This window comes from Pseudophryne corroboree, chromosome 11 (genome assembly GCF_028390025.1).
Source record: "Pseudophryne corroboree isolate aPseCor3 chromosome 11, aPseCor3.hap2, whole genome shotgun sequence".
Taxonomy (NCBI): Eukaryota; Metazoa; Chordata; class Amphibia; order Anura; family Myobatrachidae; genus Pseudophryne; species Pseudophryne corroboree.
This window is the reverse complement of record NC_086454.1, coordinates 125,620,033-125,647,280: the sequence shown is the minus strand read 5'-3', so window position 1 is coordinate 125,647,280 and position 27,248 is coordinate 125,620,033. Positions and strand designations below refer to the sequence as shown.

Sequence of the window (27,248 nt, the reverse complement as noted above, 5' to 3'; positions counted from 1 at the left end):
TGTGACAGGCACAGCCTCTGGCAGCAGCAGGGGGCCCAGGCGCTGCAGCGGGGATGCAGAGCGCCTACCTGCACTGCATCCCTTTGCTGAGCAGGTAGCTCCGGGTCTGACCGTTTTTATACAATACACGTATTCTACTGTGTACTCAGTCATGTAATACCGGCTTTATTTGCAGGTATTGTACTTTGTCTGGCTTTATTGTACTAAATCGGTCTGTTGTTGCATTTATACATAATGTCTAACAGGTCGGTAAATCAGTGGAAGCTCCTGCAGCTTGCAGAGTATGCTCCAAGGATTTACTTGAGGGGGAAGTTTTGTATGAAGGTCTGTGTACTATGGGGGTAATTCAGAGTTGATCGCAGCAGCAAATTTGTTAGCTGTTGGGAGAAACCATGTGCACCATGTGTGGCAGATATAACATTTGCACAGAGAGATAGATTTGGATGGGTTATATTGTTTCTGTGCAGGGTAAATACTGGCTGCTTTATTTTTACACTGCAATTTAGGTTTCAGTTTGAACACACCCCACACAAATCTAACTCTCTCTGCACGTTATATCTGCACCTCCTGCAGTGCACATGGTTTTGCCCATTAGCTAACAAATTTGCTACTCCGATTTAACTCTGAATTAGGCCCTATGTGTCATACACCTCCCAGTCAGTCCGCAGCTCCTGTGCCTACTCAGGAGCCACCCTGGGCTGCAACCTATTGGGTACTCTGGTAGAATGCCTTACGCCCCCTATGGGACCGCCTGTGCCACTACAGCCACAAATTGTCCCTATGGTTAATCCGCCTTGGGCGGAAAATTTATCTAACCAGCTGCAGCAATTAAATCAGTCCCTAGTTAGGCAAAAATCCACCCCAGGTCACTCTCGTGTCTCTGTCATCTAAGCGGGCTGCTTCCTCCTCACAATCCACATACTGTACCTCCCTGATGTTTCATCTGAACAGGAGGGGGAGCATACGGACCTGTCAGACACTGAGTCAGGTGTTGCTGATGAGGATTCTCCCTTGTAGACTTATGTCCCAGCCCTCATGGTTGCTATTAAGCAATTCCTACAAATCTCTGATGAGGATCCCACTGCTGGGGCTAAGAAAAAGTATTTGTTACCCCATTCTGACCATTTAGTGGACATCAGGAGAGAACTCTGGTCTACTCCAGGGAAGAAATTCCCTCTGTCTAAATGGGCTTTGGCTCGCTATCCTCTCCCTGCATAGTTATGTACCAAGTGGGAAACTCCACCGCCGGTGGATTCTCACATCACCCGTCTCGTGGTGTCGTCCACTCTGCCTGTCACCACTGTCACTTCACTGAAGGAACTGACAGATAAGCATGTGGAGGGATGCCTGCAATCTATTTACTGCCTTACAGGAGCTGTGCGTAGGCCCACTATTGCTGCCTCCTGGGCTGCAAAAGGCATTGAAGATTGGGTTCAGGCATTAGAGGAGGAGCTGCCCGAAGATGTCTCTGACACAGTCAGAGAATAACGGTCTCACATTACCACCGCCTCCTATTATATTCCGGAGGCGTCCTCTGAGGCGGTTGTGTTGGCGACCAAGGCGTTGACTCTGTCCTGGCTCGCTGTATTCTGTGGTTGAGTTAATGGAAGGTGGACCTAGACTCCAAAAAGACTTTGTAGGTACTCCCCTTCACTGGGGACATTTTGTTTGGGGATGACTTGAATAAAATTGGGTCTAAACTAGCAGCTGCTAAGACTGCTTTTCTCCCAAATACTAGTCCTTCCGCACAGAAGGCAACAGGTACCACTTTTTTTTCCGTTCCTTTTGACATCAAGGGAAAGCAAAAGGTCAGGCATACCAGAGACAATCTTGTGTTCCCAAAACCACCAAACCCAAGGCAAAACAATCCTGGGTGACCCGTTAGCCTGCTTCTAAACCAGACAAGCCTGCTGCATGACTGAGCGGGCCTCCCCCTGGAGGACCCCAGGGTGGGGGGCCGACTTCTACAGTTAACCTAAATCTCGTTAAAGACCACTTTCAGATGCATGGGTGCTGGAAGTTGTCTCTCATGGGTACGCGGTCTCTTTCAAGAGACGTCCCCCTCGCCAGTTTTGCACCACTGTTCTCCCTTCGGAACCATTAAAGGCGCAATTGTCCGTTCCCTTCTGAGTACAGAAGTGGTTGTACGGTACCTCAGTCTCAGAGAGGCAGAGGTCATTATTCGAGCCTGTTTCTAGTCCCGAAACCAAATAGGTCATTCCGGCCTACACTTAACCTAAAATCCCTGAACAAGTTTGTGAGAGTGTCAAAGTTTCGTATGAAAACACTGCACTCCATTGTACTGGCTATGGAACCCGGAGACTATATAGTATCCCTGGATCTACAGGATGCATACCTGCATATACCTATTGCCATGTCGCATCAGCAGTTTCTGCGGTTTGCTATTGGCAACCTCCACTATCAATTCCAGGCTCTGCCATTTGGACTGGCTACGGCTCCTCGGATCTTCACCAAGGTTTTGGCCGTGATGACTGCTCATCTCTGTCGCCAGGGAGTCAGAATCCTGCCGTATCTGGACGACCTGCTGATTTTGGCAAATTCCCACTATGTCCTCCTCAGTCATCTAAAAATAGGATTTTGGTACTTACCAGGTAAATCCTTTTCTTTGAATCCATAGGGGGCACTGGAGTACTCTTGGGATATGGACGGCTTCCGCAGGAACAAGGCACTGAATATTCAAATTTAGAACTCTCCTCCCCTCCATATCCCAGAGTACCTCAGTGTTTTTTACTGAGCCGAACAGGAGCTATAGAGAGGTTGACGATGGAGAATTACATATAACATAACGGACAACAATAAAGTTGACACATGTGACTGACAACTAAACAGTTGGCACTATAACTGATAGAACTTGAAACTTTGAACCAGTCGGTGAGAATGTGTTACCATAAGATCCACTGAACTTACCACAAACCAGGTATAACTGCTCTGGGTGGGCGTCCAGTGCCCCCTATGGATTCACAGAAAAGGATTTACCTGGTAAGTACCAAAATCCTATTTGCTTTTTCATCCACTAGGGGTCACTGGAGTACTCTTGGGACGTACCAAAGCTTCCCCCGTGGGCGGGAGAGCAGTTTGGCACCTGTAACACTAGACGGCCAAAGCTAGATGCTGATGCCGCAAACGTATCAAACTTGTAAAAGCGCACAAACGTGTGCACTGATGACCATGTAGCCGCAAGGCAAAGCTGCGTTGTAGAAGCCCCACGACCAGCTGCCCATGAAGTTCCCACAGAACGTGTGGAATGAACTGTTACTGATGTAGGCGGCTGTAACCTAGCATGAAGGTAAGCCTGACGTATGGTCAGTTTTATCCATCTGGATAAGGTCTGCTTAGACGCTGGCCAACCCATCTTGGCAGCATCATAGAGAACAAACAACGTATCCGTCTTGCGAACTGTAGACGTTCGGGATACATAAACGCGTAATGCGCGTACCACATCTAAAGTTCCAGAATTTCCCATTAACACAGGAACTACTATTGGTTGATTGATGTGAAAAGATGACACTACCTTTGGTAAGAAAGCAGGATTCGTCCGAATTTCTGCTCTGTCATCATGAAACACCAAATACGGTGGCTTGCATGACAAGGCACCCAAATCTGAAACACGCCTTGCCGAAGCTAAGGCTAGTAGAAAAATTGTTTTCCAAGTGAGAAACCTAATATCCACTTGTTGTAAGGGTTCAAAATATGAAGACTGTAAGAAATCTAAAACCAGATTCAAGTCCCATGGCGCTGTAGGTGGAATGAATGGAGGCTGTACTCTGAGGACACCTTGCAGAAAAGTGTGTACAGATGGCAATAGAGCCAATCGTCTTTGAAAGTAAATTGACAAAGCAGAGATCTGCACCTTTAGTGTAGATAAACGCAGTCCTTCATCTAACCCCGTCTGTAGAAATAACAAAAGACGGGATAACCTGAAAGATGATGTCGGAAACTTCCGATCTTCACACCAACCTATATAGGCACGCCAAATTCTGTAATAATGAGCTGCCGTAACTGGCTTCCTAGCACGTAACATGGTTGGTATAACCGATTCTGGAATGCCCTCTCTTCTTAAGAGGGCGGTCTCAACAGCCACCCCGTCAAACGCAGCCGCGCTAAATCGGGGTAAAGGAACGGACCCTGTAGTAACAGGTCCGGATGTAGTGGGAGTGGCCAAGGATCGTCTGCGAGTAGACCGCGGAGATCCGAGAACCAAGCTCTCCGTGGCCAATGAGGCGCCACTAGTATGACTGTGGCGAACTCTCTTTTGATCCGTTTTAGCAACAGAGGGGGCAGCGGAAACGGTGGAAACAGGTACACGAGGCTGTACGGCCACGCGATTGTGAGAGCATCCACCGCCACTGCCTTTGGATCTTGCGTTCTGGACACATACTGGGGCGTTTGGTGATTGTGGCGAGATGCCATCAGGTCCACTTGAGGGTAACCCCACCTCTGGACCAACATGTGAAACACTTCTGGATTTAATGCCCATTCTCCTGGATGAAAATCCCGACGGCTGAGATAATCCGCCTCCCAGTTGTCCACTCCCGGGATGAACACTGCCGACAATATCACGTGGTGATGCTCGGCCCAATTGAGGATTCGAGCTACTTCCCGCATTGCCATGCGGCTTCTCGTTCCTCCTTGTTTGTTGATGTATGCGACCGCCGTCGCATTGTCTGACTGCACCTGGACAGCCTGAGACCGAAGCATGTGCACTGCTTGTCGTAGCGCATTGTAAATTGCCCGGAGTTCCAGGACATTTATAGACAGCAGTCTTTCGTGATCCGCCCAGAGACCCTGGAGCTGACAATTTTGAACTACAGCTCCCCATCCTCTGAGACTCGCGTCGTTCGTTAGAATTATCCAATTCCAGGCGCCGAACTGTTTCCCTGCGGTTAGATTGTGTACTTTGAGCCACCAGAGTAGAGATACTCTGGCCCGTGGTGACAACCTCACCCTGTGGTGAATCTGCAGATGCGAGCCCGACCACTGTGCGAGCACATCCAGTTGAAAAGGACGTTGGTGAAATCTTCCGAACTGAAGCGCTTCGAAAGCCGCCACCATTGTGCCTAAGAGGCGAATGCACAAATGAACAGAGATTGTGCATGGCTTGAGCACTAATTGTACCAGATGACGAATGATCTGTACTTTCTGTTCTGGTAGGTAAATTCTTTGATTTACCGTATCGAGAATCATACCTAGGAATTGCAGTCGTTGAGACGGAATCAGATGTGATTTCTTGAAGTTGACAATCCAACCGTGCTGAACTAGTACATCGTACGTTAGCAACGCATGTTGGAGGAGCATCTGTTGAGACGGAGCTTTGATAAGCAGATCGTCCAAGTACGGAACTATTATCACTCCCAGGGATCTGAGATGAGCTATCATCACAGACATCACTTTGGTGAATACCCGAGGCGCTGACGAGAGGCCAAACGGTAGAGCCTGAAACTGGTAAGGGTTCTGCCGTATTGCAAACCGCAAGAACCTCTGATGAGGTGGCCAAATCGGAATGTGTAAGTACGCATCCTTGAGATCCAGCGCAATCATGAATTCCTGTGGCTCTAAACCTGCAATTACTGACCGCAGAGATTCCATCTTGAATCTGTAGTAAGTGACGTACTGATTGAGGCCCTTCAAGTTCAATATTGGCCTGACCGAGCCATCCGGCTTTGGTACCACAAACAGACTGGAATAATAGCCCTGACCTTGTTGGTGTACAGGGACCGGAATCAAAACTGCTGAATCCAGCAGAGACTGAATGGCAATTTGCAGAACTGCCCTCTTGTCGTCCAACACAGGCAATCCTGTCTTGAAAAACCGCAGTGGCGGGAGACAGTCGAACTCTATTTTGTAACCTTTTAACACTAAATTGCGGATCCACCCATCTGTGGACGTCTGGAACCACGCCAAATGGAACGTCTGAAGGCGTGCTCCCACAATTGGAGATCCAAGATGGGCTGGGAGTCCGTCATGCCACTGGCTTGTCGGTGACCTTAGCGTCCTGACGACTGGTGTCGGTTTGTTGGAAACCACGCCCTCGACCTCGTCTACCAGGCGTGGCTGGTCCTCTACCACGGCCTTGAAAGGGCTGAGGCCGAAAGGATTTGAACGCCGGGCCAGAGTATCTCCGTCTAGGTACCGTTGGAGGCAATGGTAAGAAAACAGACTTTCCTCCCGTGGCCTCAGAAATCCATTTGTCCAATTCAGGACCAAACAACTTCTCGCCCCCGTAAGGTAACGCCTCTATACCTCTTTTGATCTCCGCCTCCGCTTGCCAAGAACGCAGCCAGAGTGCTCGTCGTGCTGTAACTAGCGACGATGAAAGGCGAGAAGTGAGCTGACAGACGTCAGTAGAAGCTGTACATAGATAATCAGCAGCTTCCCAGATTTGATCAGCGAGAAGTATAAGGTGATCGTCACTTAGGGCAGACTTGAGTTCTGTTATCCATACCATTAGCGCCTCAGTTACCCAAATGCCAACCAACCCAGGTCTAAGCAACACTCCTGCTGCTATATACATGGACTTTAGCATAGCTTCTATTTTACGGTCCGAAGGGTCTTTAAGCGTAGCAGCAATTGGTACTGGTATGGTTAATTTCTTTGTAAATTTAGACACAGACGAATCCACCAATGGCGGATACTCCCATGTAGCTGTCACAGACTCTGGAAACGGGTAACTAGACTTAAATCTGCGAGGTATAGAAAACCGCTTATCCGGATTCTTTCGTGTTTCTAGTAACATCTTATTAAGAGATTCCGAAACAGGAAAACATATTGGAGTTCTCTGTCGTTTAGTAAAGACGACTTCATCATTTGTCAGAGGCTCCTCAGTTTCTGTAAACTTCAGAGACTGACGCACCGCTCTGATGAGATTATCAATGCCTGGGCTGTCAAAATCGTCACTATCTGACTGCTGGTCTACTTCGCCCTCCTCACCTTCATCTTGCGCAATGAGGTCTGGCATAGAATCGTCAGAATGCAACAAAGCAGAAACTGGTAAATCATAAGACAAATTAAATTTATCCCTACCACCCAAAATGGACTTGGACTTTTGGCAAGGCTGAGACCCCTACGGTAGTTCCAGCGGTCTCACCCTAGACTCAGATCTTGCCGCTTCCCACTCTTGTCGAGCGGCGGCCAATTCTGATTGCAATCCAGCCATGACATCTGCTAGCATAGCCCATGGAGGGTCCGGGGATGAAACCGGCTTGGAAACCGGAGCCGAAATTGTGTTCGTAGCTGAATCCACAAAACATACTGTACATGTGGTAGATCCATCCGGTAACACACTCTTACAAACATGGCAGGGAAACTGCTTTTTTGTTTTTGCTGGTGCCTTACTCATTATGCAGACAGACAATACAATACATAAAGACAGACAACTTGCTCGACTCAGTAAAATAGTACGAAGGTCTCTCTCTCTCTCTTTATTTATATATATATATATGCAGGTTGAGTATCCCATATCCAAATATTCCGAAATACGGACTTTTTTGAGTGAGAGTGAAATAGTGAAACCTTTGTTTTTTGATGGCTCAATGTACACAAACTTTGTTTAATGCACAAAGTTATTAATAATATTGTATTAAATGGCCTTTAGGCTGTGTGTATAAGGTGTATATGAAATATACATGATTTGTGTGAATGTACACACACTTTATTTATTGCACAAAGTTATTAAAAACATTGGCTAAAATTACCTTCAGGCTGTGTGTATAAGGTGTATATCTAACATAAATGCATTCTGTGCTTAGACTTGGGTCCCATCACCATGATATCTCATTATGGTATGCAATTATTCCAAAATACAGAAAAATCCGATATCCAAAATACCTCCCGTCCCAAGCATTTTGGATAAGGGATACTCAACCTGTGTGTGTATATGTGTGTATATGTGTATATATATATATATATATATATATATATATCTGGCCAAGTGCAGTGCATGCCAGTACTATATGAAATCTGATCCCAAATTCCCACTAACACCCCTGCGCCTCCGGTGGAGTTGAGATGTAGTACAGGAATGTTCTGGAATCACAACAGGAAGAAACAGGAAGCATGGTTAAAATGGCCCCCATGCCATGCTTTTAGTCCTGATCACAGTGCAGGGTATATCTTATAACCTTTTACTAGTGCAGCAAAGGAACCCGTTAATATAGGCTTAACAGCCTATGTCAGTATTGTAACCCCCGCAGTGTCAGTGATATCCATGCTGCCTTACTGTCCCCCCCCTTCTCCCCCCCCCCTGTGGCTCGGGTACCGCTGTCTGAGCGGGAGTTACCGGGGGCGGGTATCCGGCAGGCCGAGATCGTGTGCAGGGAGCCGGGGAGCGCTGCAGTGTAGAGCGGTACTGCAGCGGCGGCCGGCGGGGAGCGGACATGGCGGCGCTGGTCAGAGCGGTTGCCGGGGCGGCCTATTAGGAGAGGTGGGTGCAGGCGCAGCGGCGGCCGGCTCTGTGAACATTGTCCTCACACAGCGGGGTGGCAGCGTGCGCTGACCGCCCCGTCCCCCCAGCATACCTGACTCCAGTAGCGATGGCTGTGACGGGGCTTCTATCTGTAAGCTCCGTCCAGCTCTTGCAGCAGTCAGTGAGCTGCGTGTGGCTGTGAGGGTGCTCTTTGTGAGGACCGACACGCCATGCGCTGCCTCCGTGCAGCGGCACTATCCCGGACCCACGTTTTTACAGAAACTGGGAAGGGATGTGTTGTAAAAAGTAAAAATGAAAAGAAAAATCAAAAATATTCAAAAGAAGTGTGGTTTAAGCTCCACACAAGCCTTGTTGCTACTATGAGCACAGAAAAAACACTGAGGTACTCTGGGATATGAAGGGGAGGAGAGTTCTAAATTTGAATATTCAGTGCCTTGTTCCTGCGGAAGCCATCCATATCCCAAGAGTACTCCAGTGACCCCTAGTGGATGAAAAAAGAAATTGACGGTAACCTTCCTACAAGCCCACGGGTGGCTCATCAATTGGAAGAAGTCCTTGCTGGTCCCAGCTCAGAGCATAGTGCACCACCTGGAGGCACTCCTGGACACAGTCAGCGGCTGTTTCTTTCTCCAGAGAAAGTCCTGAAACTTCAGGCCTGATGGTGTCTGCCTTCGACATGGTAGAGTACACTCAATTTCATTCCATTCCACTACAGAGGTTAATCCTTTCCAAGTGGGATGACCTACCTGAGCGGATCAAATCTCACATGATCACTTTGACTCTGGAGGTTCGTCTGTCGCTGACCTGGTTGCTCCAGGACCAGCAATTAAGTAGGGGCCGTCCCTCCTGGATCCCCGACTGGGTCCCGCTGACAACAGATGCCAGTCTGAGGGGATGGGGTGCAGTGTTGGAGCAACACTCTTTTTTTTTTTTTTTTTTTTTTTTTTTTCAGGGTCGCTGGACCAAAGAGGAATCACTCCTCCCAATAAACATTCTGGAGCGGAGGGCGGTGTTCAATGCGATATCTCTCGCCCTGCCTCTGGTACAGAACAGGCTTGTTCAAGTACGGTCAGACAACGCCACCTCGTGGCTTACATAAACCATCAGGGCGGCGCTCAAAGCCGCATGGCAATGATGGAAGTGTCAAAAATGCTTTGTTGGGCGGAATGGCATCTGCCAGCAATATCGGCAGTGCTCATTCCGGGCGCCCTAATCTGGGAAGCAGACTTCCTCAGTCGCCAGGACTTGCACGCTGGAGAGAGGAGTCTTCATCCAGAAGTCTTTCCACTCCTAGTGGACAGGTGGGGCCTACCAGATGTAGACCTTGTAGACCTGATGGCATCTTGACACAATCACAAGGTTCCGACCTTCAGATCTCAGACCAGGGATCCTCAGGCAGCGTTCGTTGACGCACCTGCAATTCCATGGAACTTTCGTCTGCCCAACGTGTTCCCTCCGGTGTCATTTCTGACCAGGGTTCTACGGAAGTTCAAACAAGGAGGATCGCTACTGGTAGTCGCTCCAGCATGGCCCAGAAGGCATTGGTTCTCAGACCTGCAGGGTCTGTTGACAGGGCATCCCCTTCTACTTCCTCAGTGGCCAGACTTCCTTGTACAGGGCCCTTGTGTCTACCCAGACCAGGCCAGACTGGCTTTGATGGCGTGGCTCTTAAAGCTTCACTCCTGTGGGCCAAAGGTTTTTCTGAGGCACTTATTCAGACTATGTTGAAAGCCCGCAAACCGGCCTCTGTCCTGTGGTTCCATGGGATCTGCCTGTTGTGCTGAATTCCCTGCAAGAGTCTCCATTTGAACCTCTTGAGCCGGTGGACTTTAAATGGCTCCCGGCCAAGGTCCTTTGGATCCTGAATTCTCATATCTGCTAAGGCATGTCCCCTCCCTTGAGGAACCTGTTTAGGACATCCCTGTGGAACACAATGTACCCTGCTGCAGAAAAGGACTGTTGTGGTAGACTTACCATGGTTTAACACTCTTTCTGCGAGTTACATTGGGTTCCACAGGGCGCCCACCCTGACGCACCTAGCTTCTATGGGTTTGTATGGCATTAGCCGCTGGTCCCTTCTCCTGTCGTGAGAATGCGGTTCTGTGTGACTAACATCTGCCGTCTCTCTTGCCTGCTCCTGCATTGGACTGGTTAACCAAACTGAGGCGGGGTAATAGAGGAGGCCCCAATGCATCCTGGGACAGTCTAAAGCTTTAACCTGTTGGTGCCTCTGGATCAAGATCCACTCTACACCCTGTTGTTTCCCTATGGAACCCAATGTACCTCGCAGAGTGAGTGTTAACAATGGTAAGCCTACCATAACACTCCTTGTCGCACAACGAATAATTGCATTTTCAGGGAGATTCAGGGAAATTGAATAGCCTTTGGACAGTCTTTGTGATAAAGTCATCACATGTGCATAGTAGTGACCTCTCTCAGCAGTATGGAGCTAAAGGCTTGTATGTGAACTCTCTCATCCTCACCAGTCCTGTTTTGTTTGGTTTAGGGCAGACCAATTTGACATCTCAAGTCAACAGTGCAAATAGAAAAGAGGTTTCATAAATGTAAATTAATAAAAAATATAGATACGAGCATGCACCGAGACACAGCAAGAATGTGCGACACAATTGTTTAGTGATGGTGCTTATTAGGAAGAAGGATGTGTGGGGTGTTTTTGATTGGAGGGGTGTGTGTGATTTAATTGAACATTAAAATAATTAGAGCAATGTCATGGCTAAGTTATGAGGCGGATACTGAAATTTCATAATTCTAAATAAATTAACATAAAATTTGGCTTGAATACTGTTCTCCTTGCTAAGTTATAAGGCGGATACTGAAATTTCATAATTCTAAATAAATTAACCTAAAATTTTGCTTGAATACTGTTCTCCTTAATGGGAATAATAAATGTCCTGATTTAAAACAAGCGTAATTTAGAGTTCTCCAATTCAACTATTACATTCCAGAACTGTAGGTTCAGTACTCTAGTTCTCTATGTAATTGATTAGAAGAACCTAATTGTAAACAGTATGATGCGATAATATTTCAAGTACTAATGATAATCATTTTCTTAAGAGTTAAAAAAATAATAATCCGTTTTGCTATTGAATAATTGAAGGTTTAATGAGGAGGGTCTTCTGCAGAAGATGGGTCTTAAAACATTTTCAATATACTCACCATGAGGTAGCATAAGTGTCAGTCACTAAATTATTTAACATCCCACACATTAATATCCCATAGCTGTGTATGATTTTTAAGCAGTATCCAATCCTTGTAAGAACGATAAATGGTTCCACGTCTTACTATAGGCAGCATTTGGATTTTACTCTCTGTTATATCACTAACCAGTGTCCAAATGTGTCAATGGAAGCCTCACCGAGGGGATGCAGTTAATTTCCTGACAGATGAAATCCGGACCGACGCCCGGTATTCCCACTAGGCTACCACCCGAGGGGGAATATAATAGTGCCTCGCCACCGAGCCTGAAGCGTGGCCAGCCCGCGAGGGGACATGCTGCGCTCAAGGTTAGGATTTTGACTGTCGGATTCCAGTGGTCGTATTTCGACCGCCGGGAAATCCTACTGAACCCTCACCTAGGCAGGACTTTTTTTTAGAATTTAGAGTATTTTTTAGAAATAGAAATGTTGGTTTAATAGTTTTAGTGGTACTGTGAGGTCCCTGGATAATTGAATGATGTTGTTGGCCAGGATTGACTTTTGAGCCGGGTGCCTTACATTTATATCTGACACAGCTTTCGTGGTCATCACAGGAAACACCCCTATTATCCTGGAACTTAGTAATGACTAGCTTCTACTCCATGATTTACATACTCCAGCCTTCCCTTCCTTTGTTTCATTCTTCTCTCTCTCCCTCCACATAGTAAGATTACTTTTGTAGTGCTATCTCACTGCCTGTCCCTTCTGTATCTGAACCCCTTCACAAACTATACATTTTCTATTACATTAATTCACTGTTACTACTTTCTTTCAGTATCAGTGTTCGGACTTTTCCCTCACATTCTTCTTTCCTGTCATTTCTCTTTGACTTACTCTCTAGTTATAATGCATTCTTTCTCTTGCTTGAATTCATACCTATAACTTAATAGTTGGTCTCTTTCTTTACCGTCTGACTTCAGCACTCACTTCCACCCTCTCTCTCCATTTGAACTCTGATTGGCCAGTGGAGAAGGGAGTGTTGCAGTGTTTGCTCGTGTATTTTCCTTAAAAAGATGGGCAGGGTACTTTAAAAAAGAAAAGCTGTGTCCTGCAGGACGATTTTTCCTCCGGTCAAGATAATACAGCCCAGTTGTGGATTATGAGAGGAGAACATTCGCCACCCATATCGCAATATGATCATGATCACTCGTCTTCCATGTGCCCAATAAATGGGACCAATATAATTGTGGCCTCTCTGCAATCGCTACGAGTTGCTTTAGTCATGTGAGCATGGATGCAGGCGTGTTCCCCCATTCTGCAGTGGGTGTTGTCTGCCACAATCAATTCAAAGGCACACTATTAGGTTTTTAAGACTCCAATAATTAAAAAAGAATGACCCATCCTGTTTCTCTGTAAAAGTACTGCATTTTGACTTTTAAACGATTATTTCTTTTCCAGCCAAAGGGAAAGGATGTAGTTGTGTGACCGCCGGTCACTATACCAATGCCGGGATCCTGGCCGATTCAGAGCCCGACAGCTGGCATGCCGACTAACAGGGACTATTCCCACTTAGAGTGGGAATAGAACCTGTGGCGAGCGCAGCAAGGGGCTTTGTTGCACCTGCCTCCCCCCCCTCTCCCGGCAATCTAAAGATCGGGATCCCGGCGTCGGTATGGTGATCCCAAACGCTGGTCACCTGAACCCAACCCATATTAAATAATTAATTAGGTTGAGTTAGAATGGTCTTTGTTGAGCTGGCGTTGCCTTGTTTCCAATTAAAAACTGTATGGAAAACACCAATATTAGTCTGATCACTTCTGTCTGTAGAAATATATTGGGCAATAGCCATTTCTAATGTAATTCAGTCATTACCTCATTGTTAATTAATCTTGTTACTTGTTTATACATTGTCATGTTCTTTATTTCTTTTTCTCTAGGTAAAGGTAAAGGAAAATCAAAAGCTATAAAAGAAGAGAAGGCTAAGAATGAAGAGGTAGGACATGGGAAGTTTCTGTCACAGCACATTAGGGAACCGTGGGACTTACTGCGCAGCTGCAGATCCGGGGTTTAACACCTGGAGCTATTCAAGTACTTTACAATTTTCACGCATGTTAACCCGTACCTCCCGGTTTAGTCCCTGAAGCTGTGGCATCACCGTGCATGGTGAGCCCCAGGGGGTGCACTTAACATGGAAAAATCTACATTAAGTGCACAATTCGGGGCTTACCGCATGGGGTAGTGACTGCAGTTGAATAGCTTAAACCCTGCGGCTAATTGATTCTGCCCCTAGGATTGGTAACCTTTATTTCTAGGCCCCTTTCACAACCTTTTACTGTTAATACTTTTGGATAGATTTTTTTCACTTAACCCCCCCACCCCTCCCCGCCCTCCGTTTTTTCCTTGATGCTATAATCCGTTATTTGTAGAAAGTTTGGAAGTGTACCAAAATACAAGCAGCAAACTTTGGGGCAGATGTATTAAGCCTGGAGAATTGATAAGTGCAAGGTGATAACGCACCAGCCAATCAGCTCCAATATGTAAATTGACAGTTAACGCACCAGCAAATCAGCTGGTATCACCTTGCACTTATCACTGCTTTATCACTTCTCCAGGCTAAATACATCTGCCCCTTTGTGCTTAATAAGTAATTTTTTCTGTCACCTTGGGATTATGCTGCGGCATTGCCGAAAATTGACTTTTCAGTAATGCTGCTTACATGGCACCATTTTCTGGTGAGTATTTAGAGCGTGACAAAGAATACCACAAATAGACTCTGTGCTTGGTAGTTGCAAGAATGACATTTTCTGGGCATATGAAGTGCCATATAAGCTGCCTCACTGAAATAATGTGAGGATTATTTCACACTTCACCACTGGTAGCCGCATAGTAATGCCAGCTGACTATGGCTGCTTTACTGTTTACTATGGAAAAGTTACTAACAGTCTGTCAATTACCATATGTATCATGACCCCCACAGTGATTTGCGGCCCCACGCACTGCTATCACCGGTGCTAGATTGGCAGGCACAATCTAGCACATGACTTATTTCACCCGCTGGGTGAAATGAGCGTACCCCCCCCCCCCCCAGCACACATTGTGCTGAGTGGGGGTGGGGGGGAGAGGTGTGTGCTGAGCAGTCTGTGACAGATCACTCAGCACACATCTCTCCCCGTGTGTACGGGACTTTAGAAGGTAAATTGTTTATGTTGTGACATGATACCATCAATGTAAAGCACTGCATAAAAGTCAGTACTTAATAAATAAATAAATGGATGGTAATACATTTTTAAGCATGTTTACATGTAGACAAAGTTTCTGGAGAATATACTTGACAGTAATACCTTGTAGCATCCCTTCACGTGAAAGCTTTAGCCGTGGGGTCTTCACAGCATAAACAAGGCTTTCATGGATAGCCATGTGTAGGAAGACTGTTTGCTAGGACTTGTCAATACGGCATAGCATTAACAAGACAGGAACAGGCTAGGATTGCTATTTGAATGTATTTTGAATGTAGTTAACTTGTCAATGTTTCAAACCGGGTGTGTCAGCATGGTTTTAATACGATGTAAAGCATTGTATCCTTCTTCGCTTTAGAAGTTTACACGTCATGTTTACATTTCTAAAGCTGACCATTCAATGCTTTATATTGCACTAGCTGTTCTCCCTGTTCTTCACACGGGAGTTTCTGATTTTCACGGTTGTACATATACATGAGTGTTAATAGTTTGGTTAACTCTTAGAGATGTAAATTTGGATCTTGTTAATGTAAGTAAATATTAATCCATGGTTCTTGGCGTTACCCGAGGAGCGCGCGTAGCAGATACAGTGAAAAGTGACAGGACCGTGTTTGTAGGTTATTCAATTCTATACACTGGAGGTACAATCCATATTTTGATCTGATTGTCTGTTTGGGTGTTATCGTTCCCGCAACGCTAGCCACGCAACGTGCTTCAATAACTAAGCAGGTAGAGCTTGAGCGACAGCCTTGCAGACTTGCTATGTACATATGTAGATTGGTTGATTCATACACAGGGACAGAGCCAGTGATATTCCAGTAACAGTAGTGATGCTTCAGCATCTGTTTTTCTGTAATGTATGACAGGACACTGTACTATAGCCCAGAGAGCCACTTTAATACTTTTTAAAACAAATTGTCTGCAGTGGAATCATGAAACAATATATTTCTTCTATACCACTTCATGGCAGCCATTACTCTGGGATTGCATTCCATCCCCCTAGTTCTAGACAGGAAGTTTTTTCACACTTCAGGGACCGCCCACTTAGGGTATATAGAGATACTCTTCCCCCTTCCTCCTCAGTCTTTTTTTTTTTCCTGTCTCCTAGTCAGGATAGTGTAGTTGTTTGTTATTTTGTTCCAAGGGCTTACCTCATTATCTATACTCAGCGTATGCGTCTCTTGGTAGCCGCAGTCTGGATGGGGTGGCACCCTGGGGAAAGGCTGGTGCACGGCAGTTTTTAAGGCCAGTCAAGTAAGTGCCTGCCTGCCTGTATGTTTTACAAAGCCGGATCGCTGCTGGCTTTCCTCTCCATTTGCAGCCGCATGTGTTTCTATGCTTCCTGGCTCTGGCCCTGCAGAGCAGCCGGCAGAGGCGCATGTGATGACCGGTGGCTGTCCCAGGAAGGGGTCAGAGGCAGAGAAAATGGCGCTGTGCACCGAGAAATAATGGAGCGGCTGGTCCCTCCAATTTATGCTACAAGCCTGTGGCAATATGAAAGAGCGCCTTCTCCCCAAAAGCCTGTATGTGCCCAAAAAGAGGCAAGGCCTCATAGAGAGCACTTTCTGCTGCGGGGTACACTGGGCTCCACAAGGATTAACATCGGGGTGTAGAGTAGGATCTTGATCCGAGGCACCAACAGGCTCAAAGCTTTGACTGTTCCCAAGATGCACAGCGCCGCCTCCTCTATAACCCCGCCTCCGTGCACAGGTGCTCAGTTTGTAAGTTGGTGCCATGCAGTAAGCAGACAATCAACAGGAGGGCTGCTCCTGCAGCCCATGTTATAAACTAATTTCAGAAGAAAAGAAGAAATTTGAAGACTTCAAGGGCTGCAGCTTTCATGAATGTCAGTCAGACATCCTTTGCTGCAGCTCCATCACTCCCCCAGCGGCGCTGTACACTCCCGCGCCCTGGTTGCCGGGTAACTACAGCGGAGGCTCCGTGTAACTTCTGGTCAGTCACACACACTCGCCGCTGCCCTCCGGGATCGCGTGGCCGCAGGTACAAGGGGAGGTAAGGGGTCTCTTTGGCCTGGTGTTATCGCGATCCGGTGCGGCCGTGCACAATGTAAAGGGCAGTCGCTTCACTAGCCATCGGGACACAGGGCACAGGTAGGGGTTTTCCTCTCTATTAAACCCCGTTTCTCTGACGTCCTAGTGGATGCTGGGAACTCCGTAAGGACCATGGGGAATAGCGGATCCGCAGGAGACTGGGCACAACTAAGAAAGATTTAGGACTACCTGGTGTGCACTGGCTCCTCCCTCTATGCCCCTCCTCCAGACCTCAGTTAGAATTTTGTGCCCGGCCGAGCTGGATGCACACTAGGGGCTCTCCTGAGCTTCTAGAAAAGAAAGTATAAATTAGGTTTTTTATTTTCAGTGAGATCTGCTGGCAACAGACTCACTGCTACGAGGGACTGAGGGGAGAAGAAGCGAACCTACCTGCTTGCAGCTAGCTTGGGCTTCTTAGGCTACTGGACACCATTAGCTCCAGAGGGATCGAACACAGGCCCAGCCTCGGTCGTCCGGTCCCGGAGCCGCGCCACCGTCCCCCTTGCAGAGCCAGAAGCAAGAAGACGTTCCTGGAAATCGGCAGCAGAAGACTTCGGTCTTCTTTAAGGTAGCGCACAGCACTGCAGCTGTGCGCCATTGCTCCCCATGCACACCACACACACTCCGGTCACTGATGGGTGCAGGGCGCTGGGGGGGGGGCGCCCTGGGCTGCAATAAGAGTACCTTACTTGGCAAAGTGCCACATAATATAGTCATTAAGACTATACATGTGTAAAATCCCCTGCCATAACTTTCCATAAAAAAGCGGGAGAAGCCCGCCGAAAAAGGGGCGGAGCTATCTCCCTCAGCACACTGGCGCCATTTTCCCTCACAGCTCCGCTGGAAGGACGCTCCCCAGGCTCTCCCCTGCAGTTTCCAGACTCCATAGGGTAAAAAAGAGAGGGGGGGCACTAAATTTAGGCGCAATCTGTGTAATATTAGCAGCTATAGGGGAAAAATCACTGTGTGTAGTGTGAATCCCTGCATTATATAGCGCTCTGGTGTGTGCTGGCATACTCTCTCTCTGTCTCCCCAAAGGACTTTGTGGGGTCCTGTCCTCAGTCAGAGCATTCCCTGTGTGTGTGCGGTGTGTCGGTACGGCTGTGTCGACATGTTTGATGAGGAGGCTTATGTGGAGGCGGAGCAGGTGCCGATAAATGTGATGTCACCCCCTGCGGGGTCGACACCTGAATGGATGGACATGTGGAAGGAATTGCGTGACAGTGTCAACTCCTTACATAAAAGGTTTGACGACATAACAGATGTGGTACAGCCGGCTTCTCTGCCCGTGCCTGCCCAGGCATCTCAAAAGCCATCAGGGGCTCTAAAACGCCCGCTACCTCAGATGGCAGACACAGATGTCGACACGGATACTGACTCCAGTGTCGACGATGATGAGACTAGTGTACATTCCAATAGAGCCACCCGTTACATGATTACGGCAATGAAAAATGTGTTGCACATTTCTGGTATTACCCCAGGTTCCACAAAAAAGGGTATTATGTTTGGGGAGAAAAAACTACCAGTGGTTTTTCCCCCTTCGGATGAATTAAATGAAGTATGTGAAGAAGCGTGGGCTTCCCCCGATAAGAAACTGGTAATTTCTAAAAAGTTACTAATGGCGTACCCTTTCCCGCCAGAGGATAGGTCACGTTGGGAGACATCCCCTAGGGTGGATAAAGCGCTCACACGCCTGTCAAAGAAGGTGGCACTACCGTCTCCGGACACGGCCGCCCTAAAGGAACCTGCTGATAGGAAGCAGGAGGCTATCCTGAAGTCTGTATATACACACTCAGGAATTATACTGAGACCGGCTATTGCTTCAGCATGGATGTGCAGTGCTGCAGCTGCGTGGTCAGATTCCCTGTCGGAAAACATTGATACCCTAGACAGGGACACTATATTGCTGACCGTAGAGCATATTAAAGACGCTTGCATCTAAAATAAACACAATGTCCATTTCTGCCAGGAGAGGATTGTGGACTCTGCAATGGACAGGAGATGCAGATTCTAAAAGGCACATGGAAGTTTTGCCTTACAAGGGTGAGGAATTGTTTGGGGATGGTCTCTCGGACCTCGTTTCCACAGCAACAGCTGGGAAGTCAGCATTTTTACCCCATGTTCCCTCAGCCAAAGAAAGCACCGTATTATCAGGTACAGTCCTTTCGGCCCCAGAAAGGTAAGCAGGTTAGAGGCGCGTCCTTTCTGCCCAGAGGCAGAGGGTAAAAGCTGCAACATACAGCCAGTTTCCAGGAACAAAAGTCCTCCCCCGCTTCTTCTAAGTCCACCGCATGACGCTGGGGCTCCACAGGCGGAGCCAGGTACGGTGGGGGCTCGTCTCAAGAACTTCAGCAACCAGTGGGCTCGTTCACGGGTGGATCCCTGGATTCTACAGGTAGTATCTCAGGGGTACAAGCTGGAATTCGAGACGTCTCCCCCTCGCAGTTTCCTCAAATCTGCCTTGCCGACAGCTCCCCCGGACAGGGAGGCAGTGCTGGAGGCGATTCACAAGCTGTATTCTCAGCAGGTGATAATCAAGGTACCCCTCCTTCAACAAGGACGGGGTTACTATTCCACAATGTTTGTGGTACCGAAACCGGACGGTTCGGTGTGACCCATTTTAAATTTAAAATCTTTGAACACTTATATAAGAAGGTTCAAGTTCAAGATGGAATCGCTCAGAGCGGTGATTGCAAGCCTGGACGAGGGGGATTACATGGTGTCACTGGACATCAAGGATGCTTACCTGCATGTCCCCATTTACCCTCCTCACCAGGAGTACCTCAGATTTGTGGTACAGGACTGTCATTACCAATTCCAGACGTTGCCGTTTGGTCTGTCCACGACACCGAGGGTATTTACCAAGGTAATGGCCGAAATGATGATACTCCTTCGGAAAAAGGGAGTTTTAATTATCCCGTACTTGGACGATCTCCTTATAAAGGCGAGGTCCAGGGAACAGTTGTTGATCGGAGTAGCACTAGCTCGGGAAGTGCTACAACAGCACGGCTGGATCCTGAATATTCCAAAGTCGCAGCTGGTTCCTACAACGCGTCTACTGTTCCTGGGGATGGTTCTGGACACAGAACAGAAAAAAGTGTTTCTCCCGGAGGAGAAGGCCAAGGAGTTATCGTCTCTAGTCAGAGACCTCCTAAAACCAAAACAGGTGTCGGTGCACCACTGCACGCGAGTCCTGGGAAAGATGGTGGCTTCTTACGAAGCAATTCCATTCGGAAGGTTCCATGCAAGGATCTTTCAGTGGGATCTGTTGGACAAGTGGTCCGGGTCGCATCTTCAGATGCATCGGCTGATAACCCTGTCTCCAAGGGCCAGGGTGTCGCTACTGTGGTGGCTGCAGAGTGCTCATCTTCTAGAGGGCCGCAGATTCGGCATACAGGACTGGATCCTGGTGACCACGGATGCCAGTCTTCGAGGTTGGGGGGCAGTCACACAGGGAAGAAACTTCCAAGGACTATGGACAAGTCAGGAGACTTCCCTACACATAAATATTCTGGAACTAAGGGCCATTTACAATGCCCTAAGTCAGGCAAGACCCCTGCTTCAACACCAGCCGGTGCTGATCCAGTCAGACAACATCACGGCGGTCGCCCATGTAAACCGTCAGGGCGGCACAAGAAGCAGGATGGCGATGGCAGAAGCCACAAGGATTCTCCGATGGGCGGAAAATCATGTGTTAGCACTGTCAGCAGTGTCCATTCCGGGAGTGGACAACTGGGAAGCAGACTTCCTCAGCAGGCACGACCTCCACCCGGGAGAGTGGGGACTTCATCCAGAAGTCTTCCAAATGATGGTACACCGTTGGGAAAGGCCACAGGTGGACATGATGGCGTCCCGCCTCAACAAAAAGCTAAAAAGATATTGCGCCAGGTCAAGGGACCCTCAGGCGATAGCTGTGGACTCTCTAGTGACACCGTGGGTGTACCAGTCGATTTATGTGTTCCCTCCTCTGCCTCTCATACCCAAGGTACTGAGAATAATAAGAAGGAGAGGAGTAAGAACTATACTTGTGGTTCCGGATTGGCCAAGAAGAGCTTGGTACCCAGAACTTCAAGAAATGATCTCAGAGGACCCATGGCCTCTGCCGCTCAGACAGGACCTGCTGCAGCAGGGACCCTGTCTGTTCCAAGACTTGCCGCGACTGCGTTTGACGGCATGGCGGTTGAACGCCGGATCCTGAAGGAAAAGGGCATTCCGGAAGCTAGGAAGGAGGTGACCGCAAACCATTATCACCGCATATGGCGAAAATATGTTGCGTGGTGTGAGGCCAGAAGGGCCCCAACGGAGGAATTTCAGCTGGGTCGATTTCTGCACTTCCTACAGTCAGGGGTGACTATGGGCCTCAAATTAGGTTCCATTAAGGTCCAGATTTCGGCTCTGTCAATTTTCTTCCAAGAAGAACTGGCTTCACTGCCTGATGTTCAGACGTTTGTTAAAGGAGTGCTGCATATTCAGCCCCCTTTTGTGCCTCCAGTGGCACCTTGGGATCTCAACGTGGTGTTGGATTTCCTTAAGTCACATTGGTTTGAGCCACTTAAAACCGTGGAACTGAAATATCTCACGTGGAAAGTGGTCATGCTGTTGGCCTTGGCTTCGGCCAGGCGTGTGTCAGAATTGGCGGCTTTGTCATGTAAAAGCCCTTATCTGATTTTCCATATGGATAGGGCGGAATTGAGGACTTGTCCCCAATTTCTTCCTAAGGTGGTATCCGCTTTTCATTTGAACCAACCTATTGTGGTGCCTGCGGCTACTAAAGACTTGGAGGATTCCAAGTTGCTGGACGTAGTCAGGGCCCTGAAAATCTATGTTTCCAGGACGGCTGGAGTCAGGAAAACTGACTCGCTATTTATCCTGTATGCGCCCAACAAGCTGGGTGCTCCTGCTTCAAAGCAGTCTATTGCTCGCTGGATCTGTAGTATGATTCAACTTGCACATTCTGCGGCTGGACTGCCGCATCCTAAATCTGTAAAGGCCCATTCCACGAGGAAAGTGGGCTCTTCTTGGGCGGCTGCCCGAGGGGTCTCGGCTTTACAACTTTGCCGAGCTGCTACTTGGTCGGGTTCAAACACGTTTGCTAAGTTCTACAAGTTTGATACCCTGGCTGATGAGGACCTTGCTTTTGCTCATTCGGTGCTGCAGAGTCATCCGCACTCTCCCACCCGTTTGGGAGCTTTGGTATAATCCACATGGTCCTTACGGAGTTCCCAGCATCCACTAGGACGTCAGAGAAAATAAGATTTTACTCACCGGTAATTCTATTTCTCGTAGTCCGTAGTGGATGCTGGGCGCCCATCCCAAGTGCGGATTGTCTGCAATACTTATATATATGTATATATATATATATATATATATGTATATAGTTATTGCCTAACTAAAGGGTTATTGTTTAGAGCCATCTGTTGGAAGGCTCAGTTATTTTTCATACTGTTAGCTGGGTATAGTATCACGAGTTATACGGTGTGATTGGTGTGGCTGGTATGAGTCTTACCCGGGATTCCAAAATCCTTTCCTTATTGTGTCAGCTCTTCCGGGCACAGTATCCTAACTGAGGTCTGGAGGAGGGGCATAGAGGGAGGAGCCGGTGCATACCAGGTAGTCCTAAATCTTTCTTAGTTGTGCCCAGTCTCCTGTGGAGCCGCTATTCCCCATGGTCCTTACGGAGTTCCCAGCATCCACTACGGACTACGAGAAATAGAATTACCGGTGAGTAAAATCTTATTTTTTATTCAGCCAGCAGCGGGATAAGGCCTAACCTGTTGCCCCTCCCCCAGCCCCAGGGCCCCATTTGGGTAAATGTTCCCGCCGTGAAGCTGCATATCTCTCCCTCACTCCCTGTCAGCCGCCATCACAGAGAGCTGCGCTGTTCCTGGGAATGCTGGGGCAAATCCTCCTCTGTAAAGCCACCTGCTCGCCAGCGCTGTGCATTTTACAGGACACTTAAGTATTCTACCTGTCAAGGGACAGTGTTAATTAAGAAAAAGTGCATACAGTCGGGGTAGTGTGGTACAAACGCCCTGTGATATACATCCAGTATCTACTCTGTTTTGTTATATCTACTGTTTACATATATAGCTATACTGAGTATTACTTTGTATTGCTAGTCCAGTGCAGTATTATGGTTTAGTATAATTTCTGCATTGTTCGCTTGTGACTATATATGTGTGTGTGCATGTAGCTGCTGCGTGGCTGCTATCTTGTGTATTTCACTCAACTTGCTACTCCTATATTTTGTAACCTTAGGGGGCTAAGTACGTCAGGTTTATTAACAGATATAGGTATTTCACAAGATATACTTGCTGTGTATTTCTCTTACGTCCTAGAGGATGCTGGGGACTCCGTAAGGACCATGGGGATAGACGGGCTCCGCTGGAGACAAGATTCTTTAGGTATGGGTGTGCACTGGCTCCTCCCTCTATGCCCCTCTTCCAGACCTCAGTTTAATACTATGCTCAGAGGAGACTGGGTGTTTTACAGGGAGCTCTCCTGAAAGTATTTTGTTAGGTTTTTTATTTTCAGGGAGCCTGCTGGCAACAGACTCCCTGCATCGAGTCACTGAGGGGAGAGAAACAGACCTGCTTTAACGTTAGGCTCTGTTTCTTAGGCTACTGGACACCATTAGCTCCAGAGGGAACGGAACGCAGGTCTCACCCTTGCCGTTCGTCCCGGAGCCGCGCCGCCGTCCTCCTCGCAGAGCCGGAAGATAGAAGCCGGGTGAGTATGTGAAGAAAGAAGACTTCAGAGGCGGCAGAAGACTTCAGTTAGTCATTGAGGTAACGCACAGCCCCCCGCCAGTTTTTGAAAATTTTCAGCGGAACCGAAGCCCGCCGCTGAGGGGGCGGAGCTTGTTCCTCAGCACTCACCGGCTCCATTTTCTCCACAGCACACCGCTGAGAGGAAGCTCCCCGGACTCTCCCCTGCTTACACGGTGAAAGAGGGTTTTAAAGAAGGGGGGCAGATAATTTGGCGCAGATGAGGATAAACAGCGCTATCTGGGTAAACATATTGTGTTTTTTTTTCCTGGGTCATTAGCGCTGGGTGTGTGCTGGCATACTCTCTCTCTGTCTCTCCAAAGGGCCTTAAGGGGGAACTGTCTTCAGATATATTGAATACTTTTAGCCAATTTTGGCTGTAACTTTGCATCATCGTAGTAGACACTGGAGTCAGAATCCGTGTCGGTATCAGTGTCTACTATTTGGGATAGTGGGCGCTTTTGAGACCCCGAAGGTCCCTGTGACATAGGGGCAGGCAGGGCTTGACACCCTGTACATTCCCTGGACTCAGCTTTGTCCAACCTTTTGTGCAATAAATTCACATTAGCACTTAAAACATTCCACATATCCAACCAGTCAGGTGTCGGTGTTGCCGACTGAGACACCACAGTCATTTGCTCTACCTCCTCCCTAGGAGAGCATTCTACCTCAGACATGCCGACACACGCGTACCGACACACCACACACTCGGGGAATCCTCTTATGATTATTGTAATAAAAGATGTTTTGCATATCACAGAGGACCCCCCTGTCCCTGACACGAGGGTACACATGTATAAGGAAAGAAACCTGAGGTAACCTTTCCTCGTTCTCATGAGCTGAACGAGTTATTTGAAAAGGATTGGGAATCTCCAGACAAAAAACTGCAGATTCCCAAAAGGATTCTTATGGCGCATCCTTTCCCGAATAAGGACGGGATACGGTGGGAATCCTCCACAAGGGTGGACAAAGCGTTGACACGCTTATCCAAACAGGTAGCGCTGCCATCCCAAGATACGGCTACCCTCAGGGATCCTGCTGATCGCAAGCAGGAGGCTACCTTGAAGTCCATTTACACACATTCTGGTACCTTACTCAGACCGGCGATAGCGTCGGCTTGGGTTTGTAGCGCTGTAATAGCGTGGACAGATACCTTATCGGCGGAAATTGATACCCTGGATAAGGATACCATTTTATTGACCCTGGGTCATATTAAAGTTGCTGCCTTATATATGAGAGATGCTCAAAGAGACATTGGCCTACTGGGTTCTAGAGTCAACGCTATGGCGGTTTCTGCTAGACGAGTCCTATGGACCCGGCAGTGGACAGGTGATGCCGACTCAAAGAGGCATACGGAGGTTTTACCTTACAGGGGTGAGGAATTGTTTGGGGAAGGTCTCTCGGACCTGGTTTCCACAGCTACGGCAGGTAAATCAAATTTTTTGCCTTATATTCCCTCACAGCCTAAGAAAGCGCCACATTATCAGATGCAGTCCTTTCGGTCAAATAGAAACAAGAGAGTACGAGGATCATCCTTTCTTGCCAGAGGTAAGGGCAGAGGGAAAAAGCTGCCTACCACAGCTAGTTCCCAGGAGCAGAAGTCCTCCCCGGCCTCTACAAAATCCACCGCATGGCGCTGGGGCTCCGTTGAGGCAGTCCGCCCCAGTGGGGGCACGTCTTCGACTTTTCAGCCACATCTGGGTTCACTCACAGGTGGAACCCTCGGCGATAGAAATTGTTTCCCAGGGGTACAAGCTGGAATTCGAAGAGGTGCCTCCTCGCCGGTTTTTCAAATCGGCCCTGCCAGCTTCTCCCCCAGAAAGGGAGATAGTTTTAAATGCGATTCACAAATTGTGTCTTCAACAGAGGGAAGGGGTATTACTCAACCCTGTTCGTAGTCCCGAAACCGGACGGTTCGGTCAGACCCATTTTAAATTTAAAATCCTTGAACCTATACTTGAAAAGGTTCAAGTTCAAGATGGAATCGCTCAGAGCGATCATCGCCAGCCTAGAAGGGGGGGATTTTATGGTATCCCTGGATATAAAGGATGCATACCTTCATGTTCCCATTTATCCACCTCATCAGGCGTACTTGAGATTTGTGGTACAGGAGTGTCATTACCAATTTCAGCGTGTCACTTTCGCTGAAGGTGTTGCAGCAACACGGCTGGATTCTCAATATCCAAAAGTCACAGTTGGTTCCTACGACTCGTTTGACCTTCTTAGGCATGATTCTGGATACGGACCAGAAAAGGGTTTATCTTCCGATAGAAAAGGCCCAGGAACTCATGACTCTGGTCAGGGACCTATTGAAGCCAAAACAGGTGTCAGTGCATCACTGCACTCGAGTCCTAGGAAAGATGGTGGCGTCTTTCGAGGCCATTCCCTTCGGCAGGTTCCGAGGACTTTCCAATGGGACCTACTGGACAAGTGGTCCGGGTCACATCTACAGATTCATCAGTTGATCACCCTGTCCCCCAGGGCCAGGGTATCTCTCCTGTGGTGGCTGCAGAGTGCTTACCTTCTAGAGGGTCGCAGGTTTGGCATTCAGGATTGGATTCTGGTAACCACGGACGCGAGCCTCCGAGGTTGGGGAGCAGTCACACAGGGAAGAAATTTCCAAGGTCTTTGGTCAAGCCTGGAGACTTGTCTTCACATCAACGTCCTGGAGCTGAGGGCCATATACAACGCCCTTCGTCAAGCGGAGACTTTGCTTCGCAATCTACCGGTTCTGATTCAGTCAGACAACATCACCGCAGTGGCTCATGTAAACCGACAAGGCGGCACAAGGAGCTGAGTGGCAATGACGGAAGCCACCAGGATTCTTCGCTGGGCGGAAAATCATGTAAGCGCGCTGTCAGCAGTGTTCATTCCGGGGGTGGGCAAATGGGGAGCAGACTTCCTCAGCAGACACGATCTACATCCAGGAGAGTGGGGACTTCATCAGGAAGTCTTCGCACAGATTGCAAGTCGGTGGGGACTGCCCCAAATAGACAAGATGGCGTCCCGCCTCAACAAAAAACTACAGAGGTATTGCGCCAGGTCAAGAGACCCTCAGGCGGTGGCAGTGGACGCCCTCGTGACACCGTGGGTGTTCCAGTCGGTCTATGTGTTTCCTCCTCTTCCTCTAATCCTTAAGGTGTTGAGAATCATAAGAAAAAGGAGTACAGACAATTCTCATTGTTCCAGATTGGCCGCGAAGAGCCTGGTATCCGGATCTGCAGGAAATGCTCACAGAAGATCCGTGGCCTCTTCCTCTAAGACAGGACCTGTTGCAACAGGGGCCCTGTCTGTTCCAAGACTTACCGCGGCTGCGTTTGACGGCATTGCGGTTGAACGCCGGATCCTAGCGGAAAAGTGCATTCCGGATGAGGTCATTCCTACTCTGATAAAAGCTAGGAAGGACGTGACAGCTAAACATTATCACCGTATATGGCGGAAGTATGTTTCTTGGTGTGAGGCCAGGAATGCTCCTACGGAAGAATTCCATCTGGGCCGTTTCCTTCACTTCCTACAGTCTGGAGTGAATTTGGGCCTAAAATTAGGCTCCATTAAGGTTCAGATTTCGGCCCTATCCATTTTCTTTCAGAAGAAAT

At 48.1% G+C, this 27,248-nt stretch overlaps 1 protein-coding gene across 2 annotated transcripts in view; it reads left to right on the top strand.

The window, feature by feature from the left end:
• Positions 1 to 27,248, top strand: part of PHRF1 (PHD and ring finger domains 1) — a 302,294-nt gene that overhangs the window by 236,387 nt on the left and 38,659 nt on the right. For both annotated transcript variants that reach the window (XM_063944791.1, XM_063944792.1), the window contains one exon: positions 13,536 to 13,591. In XM_063944791.1, the coding sequence (XP_063800861.1) occupies positions 13,536 to 13,591 (56 nt within the window). The remainder of the gene's footprint in view (positions 1 to 13,535; positions 13,592 to 27,248) is intronic.